This window comes from Xyrauchen texanus, chromosome 23 (assembly GCF_025860055.1).
Source record: "Xyrauchen texanus isolate HMW12.3.18 chromosome 23, RBS_HiC_50CHRs, whole genome shotgun sequence".
NCBI lineage: Eukaryota > Metazoa > Chordata > Actinopteri > Cypriniformes > Catostomidae > Xyrauchen > Xyrauchen texanus.
In genome coordinates this window covers 9,614,784-9,622,542 of record NC_068298.1, presented here as the reverse complement: position 1 = coordinate 9,622,542, position 7,759 = coordinate 9,614,784, and the positions used below count along the sequence as shown (strand labels likewise).

The 7,759-nt window shown below is 41.0% G+C and overlaps 1 protein-coding gene across 1 annotated transcript; it reads left to right on the top strand.

The window, feature by feature from the left end:
- The first annotated feature begins 406 nt into the window (after positions 1-406).
- On the top strand, positions 407-4,308 carry LOC127617151 (early growth response protein 1-like). Its single transcript, XM_052089066.1, has 2 exons — positions 407-1,027; positions 1,761-4,308. The coding sequence occupies exons 1-2, from the start codon at positions 817-819 to the stop codon at positions 3,083-3,085; spliced, it is 1,536 nt and encodes a 511-aa protein (XP_051945026.1). The 5' UTR covers positions 407-816; the 3' UTR covers positions 3,086-4,308.
- The last annotated feature ends 3,451 nt before the right edge of the window (positions 4,309-7,759 follow it).

Below are 7,759 nucleotides of genomic sequence, written 5' to 3'. Positions count from 1 at the left end.
GTGGAAACCCACCGGAATTAAGCCTTATGTAGTCACGACCTTATATGGCATGGCGGAGCGGGATCTTCCGGCCACCGCGCTGCTAGAGCGCAGACGGGAAACCCAAATGTTTACAAGGACTTTAGAAGAGAAAGGCTAAACTTGCGCCTCTCTTTCTCGCGCCAAAATACTGCGCTTACCATGATTTGATTTGCTGTAGAGGAGGAACGGGCATCTCCCCTCCATTTAATGCACAGACTTAATGTTTAAGCTCGCCAATCTGCTTTTTCCTCTAGGCGAACGTCATGTGTCCTCCATTGCAGTGCCTAAATATGGGCTTCCTCCAGTCCAAATATGGACATATACGTCACGGCAAGAGGATATATAAAGGAGTAGGGATTCTCTGAGCTCAGAAAGAGCTTAGAGAGCCCAAGCGATTCAGTGCTAGCGCAGACAGCTGATAGGCAACACGTTTGCGCTATTTAACCAAATACATTTTGACACATTAAATAAATGTGACAAGTGAACTCAAAACAACAACAGAAACGAAACAGCAAATTGGAACAAGACCTAATTTGGTGAAAATTGTTCTATTCTATAAAATTTAGGGAATGAGTAACAGGGACATTCTGAATCTCAGTTATTGTATCTGAGACATATTGGATTTTTTCTGCCTCTTTGGACAAACCAAAAGGAGAAGCAGGAAAGCAAACAAGAAGATCTAAAGTTCTGTCAGAGTGAGGACATCAATCTGCATCTTCACGACTGTCGTCCCAGAGGGGCTAGCTGCTGATTTCTCCTGCATACCTCCCTCCTCTCCGAGCACACTCCTGAGAGATGGCTGCAGCCAAGACAGAGATGCTGCTCTCTGCTCTGCAGATCTCTGACCCCCTGAGTTTCCCTCACTCTCCCTTGGATAACTACCCCAAGCTGGAGGAGATGATCATGCTAAACTCTGCAGGGGCCCCCTTTCTCAATGCCACGGCACCTGAAGGAGCTGGCTTTGGCTCTGGAGATCCCGGCGAGCAGTTTGATCACCTTTCTGGAGGTAAGCGTTTAAATTGATTAAATTGCATGGGGAGAAAGCAGCATGCTGATTTCATAATGCAGTGGTTTGAATTGTCAATAAATGTGTTTTTATGCTTTGGCTGACTTCATTAAAATTTAGAAATATTAGAATTATAAAATGAGCATAAAAGAAAAATGCATAAATTAATGTTAACAAACACCACCTTTTTGTAAAGCCTTACAAATGTTATGGATGCACAAATAACATAACAATTCTGAATAATTAAGCTTATAACAAGACATCACTGTTAAATCAGTAAAATGAAAGAGACATGACAAGATTTGCACAACAGCTTTATTTCAAACAGTTTTTGAATAATTTAAATTTGAATCTAAAAGTGCCTATTTCATTCATAATAATAATAATGATGCTAATGATTATCTCACTGTAAGAGTAAAACAACTCTAGAGAGCAGGATGACAATAATGAGAAAGCGAGCAAATTGAGAAAGCACACATGTAGATGGTTTAGCTTGCGCTGGCTCTTGTCTCCGAGGGAGATCGGCAAATGTGTTTGTGTTTAGGAGGGGGACACACCCCTGTGCTCCATCAGCACCTGCTGCTCTGTCTGTGATTGTGGAAAAACACAGTTAGCAGGACCTCTCCACCCCCAAACTAACAACATGTGCACTGAAATGGGCTTAAGGCAATTTATAGTGAACCAGCTGTAAAATGGTGTTTAACTCCCTCTTTTTTTGTTGTTGCTTCTGCAGACACGCTTACAGATATTGCCATGGAGAAATCTATGACAGATCAAAGCTACTCCACCCAACGGCTGCCCCCCATCTCTTACACTGGCCGTTTCACCCTCGAACCTGCCACCAACTGCAGCAACAGTCTGTGGGCTGAGCCTCTGTTCAGCCTGGTGAGTGGGTTGGTGGGCATCAACCAGCCCCCCACCTCCATATCATCTTTGACCTCTCAGGCAACTGTCCCCTCTTCCTCATCTTCGTCTTCCATGCCTTCCTCCTCTTCCTCAGCTACATCAAGCGCCAGCCTGAGCTGCTCTGTCCACATGAGCGAGCCCAACCCCATCTACTCGGCAGCTCCTACCTACTCCAGCGCCAGCCAAGACATCTTCTCTGAACATGGGCCCAACTTCCCAAACACAGTGGGCAGCGCGCTGCAGTACACCCCTTCAAACTACCACAATGGCAAGAACTGCAGCACCAGTTTCTCTGTGCCAATGATACCAGACTATCTGTTTTCCCAGCAGCAATGTGAAATAAACTTGATGGCCCCTGACCAGAAGCCCTTCCAGACGCAAGGAGGTCAACAGCCCTCCCTGACACCACTGTCCACCATCAAGGCCTTTGCGACACAGGCGGTTGGACCTCAGGATCTGAAAAGCGGCTACCCGGCTCAGCTCATCAAGCCCAGTCGCATGCGCAAGTACCCTAACCGGCCAAGCAAAACACCCCCACACGAGCGGCCCTACGCGTGCCCTGTGGAGACCTGCGACCGTCGTTTCTCACGTTCAGATGAGTTGACACGTCACATCCGCATCCACACAGGCCAGAAGCCTTTCCAGTGCCGTATCTGCATGCGTAACTTCAGTCGCAGCGATCACCTGACAACCCATATCCGCACACACACGGGCGAGAAGCCCTTTGCCTGTGAGATCTGTGGCCGCAAGTTCGCCCGCAGTGACGAGCGCAAGCGACACACTAAGATCCACCTGCGGCAGAAGGACAAGAAAGCAGACAAAGGTGCTACCACTGTACAGTGTTCAGTTGCCAATGCCTCAATCTCAGCTTCCTCACCCGTGTCCAGCTACCCCTCTCCCATCTCCTCCTATCCATCCCCAGTCTCCTCCTTCCCATCCCCTGTAAACTCCTGTTATTCCTCACCGGTCCACACCTCCTACCCCTCCCCTTCCATCGCAACCACTTACGCTTCTGTGACCAATACCTTCCAGACACAGGTGGCCAACTCCTTCTCATCCTCAGTGGCCAGCAACATCTATAGCTCTCCAGTCACCACCCCGCTGCCTGACATGCAGGCATCACTTTCCCCACGAACAGCCGACATCTGCTGAAACTTTTATCACCTCCTGTCTCCCCTAGCGTAAAAGAACAGAAATGTCAATGACTTTTAAGTTCCCTCAGCAAGAAGCACTTTTCTGCCCATGCTCCCAACATGGTCCAGTTAAAAAAAAAAGTCAGCAAAGACATTTGAAATCAAAAGGAACTTTTGTGTCATTCTCTCCTTTCAAATCCTGTCCTTTCAAGCGAGGCATGTGAGACTTTCGAATGACAAACAAAAGCAACAGGCTTCAGCAAGTTTTTCCTCAGACTGTGCGTGCACAGATGTACTTGCGATGCAGAATGACAAAAAGACATTAATGGTGTAATCGAAGCCTGAGGGCTTCAGGCTCAGATGCTTGACCTGACAGGTGTACAGTTACAAAAGACATTTAAATAATATACATAAGCTACAGTATATCGTACATGTTCCATGTTTCATTTTTGTTTTTACTTTTTAGTACCATTGTTGTGAAAATTGATTTGAATATTTGCATTGTGTTATTCTGAATTGAGCAGGGCCATATTCTCTAAGATACATTCTGTATTATGTAGTAAAAATGCTGTGATAAGTTCTTGACTTCGTTTGACTAGACGCACTTAAGTATTCTGATGCATGTAGAAGAGTGATGTTAGTTTCTCTTATTTTGTAAATATCATCCACTGGTACTTTCATTCTCTTTCTCAAATGTGACAACAAATATCTGTTAAACATAAGAGGAAAACATCAGAAAAGTATCAACCACAAATCTTAATTTTTTTTTGGTGCCTTTTGTGAAGCCTTGCAGACGATTTGACAGATATCAGCGTGTGGATGCGTTGCATCTAGCCTTAAGGTGTAAGGGATTTTTTTTTTTTCTCATTTCTTTTTTCTATATTCAGAAAGCCATTTCAAGGAAAGAAGGGAAAGGATATGAGGGCACTGCATTTCTTTGGGATGTCAGCAAAACAAAAGAAAACTATAAACTATATTTTTGTAATGAAAATGTACATATCTACATCTTGAGGAGTTGGAATGCTGTAGTTACCTACTGAGTAGGCATGGGATTTTTTTGTATGTTATTTACATGCGGTCCATTATTTTGTTGTTATTTTTATTTTGTATTTGTGTTTGTTAAAAAAAAGTGACTGTTTATGGCTTCTAAACACATTGAATGCGCTTAACTGCCAATGGGATATTTGGTGTACAAGATATCCTTAAAGAACAGAAATATAAATAAAACAAATATATAAATATATACGTTGAATCTCTGTCGTCCTTTTCATTGCTTAGCAACATGAGTGTGAATTCTCACACATCTCTATGGATACTCCTTTATAGAGTGAACACATGTAACCATGTACTTAAAAAAAAACTCCCTATAATTCAGCATTATTAAAAGCCAAGTTACAACATTCATATTATTAAAACATTTCATCGTACACAATACAACAAACATTAATATTAAATTGTTTTTGGATTGAAATGACAGAAGCTGACTGAAATTAATCACTGAAATTTTCAGACTGAGAATGAAAAGTTTCAATGCAATACAGAGTGGATAGTTTGTCAATGAGGAAATTGTTTGCTTAGCTTTGAAGGATCAGACTTTTTAATAGAATAAATCAGAACACGTCTTCTCAAATGAAACTACAATATAGCCTAGAGCCCAAAAAAAAGAAGAAAGAACAAAATTAATAAATAAAATCAACTTGACATCAAAAATATATATACTGATGCATTCTTTTGTTCAGAAGTTTGGCAAGTTGAGAAGCCAATCATTGAGTTGATACCGCAGATCAGATTGTCTCTCTTTATTACTTATCAAAAGAGCTCCTGGGCGTCATGAGAATATGTTATCAAAAGATAGCATGTACGAATGTGACTGGATGCGCTTGGGGCTTAATTATACATTGATAGCAATCTTGTAAAATCAGTCGACACTAATAAGACGCCCTTGTAATGGGCTTCAGTGTCTATTGAGTTTGTCAGGGGGGAAAAAGTCTCAATATCCAAGTTGCTTTTAAGTATAAGGCAGCTTTTGCTCTATTGTATGCTTTACCTTCCTACATGAGTGCCTTTGTAAAAGAGAAATAATAATGTGCTCATACTAATTTCTGTGCCACCAAAAAGATCAAATGAAAAAGCGCTCTCTATCTTTCTCTCCCACTATCTTGGCTTCCAGACGTCGTGTGCTCGTTATAGCACGGTTAAGCTCTTTTGTCAGTGAAGATACAAGTTGAACAGGTTTAATGTGACAGAAATTGGGGGTGTATACATACATGTGTAGTGTGTCTGTACATTTATTTCCTTATTTATTGCAGTGAAAAGCCAAAAACCAGGTTGATCTTTCTACCACTGCAGATAAACATATTGTAACCATATTGACAAACAGCTGAGAGAGAAAAGAGGTTATTTTTTTCTGAATCAGATGATAATCGGTCAAATTGGAACACTGCTAGATACATTAAAATCTCAGAACTTAAGGGTGTGTCAGCAGCACTGGGATGGAAAAATTGGCTTGTGTTTTTGCACGGGGTACTTTCCCGAACTATGAGGCAATTTCAGACCAAAAAATTAACCCACAAAACAGCACTAAATTCGAACATAGCTAAAAGAGAAATAACAACCATGAGATAGAGCGAGTTGAAGGGAAAGAATAACACAAAGGAAAGTTATTATGGTAATTGGTCTCATAATCCCAAATTGACTCTATACAAATGTCTTGAATGAACCGCAATGATGGAAACCCTGCTCCCTTTTTCATACACACCTATTATTTGACAGGGTCACTCATATGGCCATTCGTACACACTCTTCCAGGGGGACTCATGTGAAACCCGAGACCCTCATCCAAGGGGATATGAGAATAAGAAACATTTGCAGAAAAAAGCAAATAAAGTGAAGTCGCTTTGCAAAACTACAGCAAAACAACTCTCCAAAAGTGTTGGTGACTACAGCTTGAAACTCAGATGATAATGTTTAATTTTAAGTATTTATATGGCACAGAAACCATGAGGATTTCGGTGGTGCTTGAAACCAGAGCTGTCGAAATCACTGGTGAGTGAAATCTGAACAGTCAGTGGTCACAGACATTTTTTCAGGCTGGTTTATTTGCATTACAGAGAGTTGCCACAGAGTAAAAGATCGAACTTGGGGCTTAAGAATCGATATCGAGATCATTCAAATGAAGATCGCAATGCATTGGAAAATAGCACATTGCAACAAATGCATTACCTGTGGAGAATATAATATAATATAATATAATATATCTTTCAATTAGTCAACCTTTTTCTTGGACTTGAAACAAAAGTAGGAAACTTTTGTTGTTAAATTGTTTATATTTTAGTGCATTTCTATCTTCATACTGTGGGAGGCTTTGTTTGGCAAATGTTAATAAATATAATTGTTACATAGTGTTATGTTTTCTAAGGAACTAAATGCATTCTGACTGTAAACCCACATTTCCCCCCCACCCCCATTCACGCTAGCGCCATCTTTGATTTTTAATGGGAATGAAAACGAGGCTGTGATGGATAGACTTACAGTCTCTTCAATGACACGAATGGTATAAAGCTCCTAGATCACACTTGATTTCCACATCTCATGTTGTCTGTAGTTCTTTGACAGATATTTTATAAATGTTTTGTCAGCAGAACGATACAAAAACACTTTAATCTGCAGTAAAGCCCATTGAAGAGGCTGTTAGTCTATCCACCACAGCCTCGTTGTCATTCCTGTTAAAGATCAAAGATGGCGCTGCCGTGAATATGATTTAAATAAAATTTTAGCATATTCAAAATCTGCAATTAATCGCTGATTATCTGTGAAAAATCACGTGATTTATTGTGATTAACTATAAAAAAAAAATCATCCAATTAATCGCAAATAAATATTTGAATTAAAACTCTGTTTGGGATAAAAATGCAACTTGTTTTTAGTATGACTCAATGGACATTTCAACCTAGAAATGTCATGTTACATGTCAGTACCCACGTCATATCATTTTGCCAAAATGTTGCCACAGTAACATCATTTTCATGAGATCAGGCTCGAAAACGTTTGAAGCATCACAACATTTAGTTACTCTCCAAAAAAACGAAGAACCTTAATTTAGTTTCATTATAGCATTGTTTTGCTAAACATCCTCTGTTAATTTCTACACTACAGGCTAATTTAGCACTAAAACACTCAGACGGGGTTCTGCTCTAAAGCATCTGTGATAACAAATCACAACCCCCAGATCTGTGGTCATTTTAGAATGGTTTGTGTTTCATATTCAACAGGCACCACACAGTGCTGTGCTAGCCGAGCGCTAGCAGCATCTAAAGACTCCGTAGGGGAGCGGGAAATCAAAGCACCGTCCCACACCATGTTTAAAGCTGCCTTCATGACAATATGTCCCTCACACCCAATTCTAGAGCAGAAAAGAGTTCTTTCAAGTGTGCTGGATGTGTTGATAATGTTTTCCCTTTGCCAGCTTTTGCAATGACTTTGCTGCTTTTGCTTGTATCAGAGTTGACTGGCTGACATGCAGGGCTCTCTCGGATTTGGAGAAAGCGAGATAGAGGACAGAGATGAAGACAGAGGAAGCAAGAGAACACATCGCTCATCTCCCCGAATGTCAACTCACAATAAAGCCACCTCACCAATTCTCCCACGAGCCGAGACATCAAGGCCCTGCCTGTTAAAATAAGTGTTTGTTCTC

What these genes read in the sequence shown, in the direction of transcription:
- LOC127617151 (XM_052089066.1), top strand. Translation starts at nt 817, where the DNA reads ATGGCTGCAGCCAAGACAGAGATGCTGCTCTCTGCTCTGCAGATCTCT. An exon ending in GTTTGATCACCTTTCTGGAG is followed by an intron (nt 1,028 to 1,760) that starts GTAAGCGTTTAA and finishes TTGCTTCTGCAG; the next exon opens with ACACGCTTACAGATATTGCC.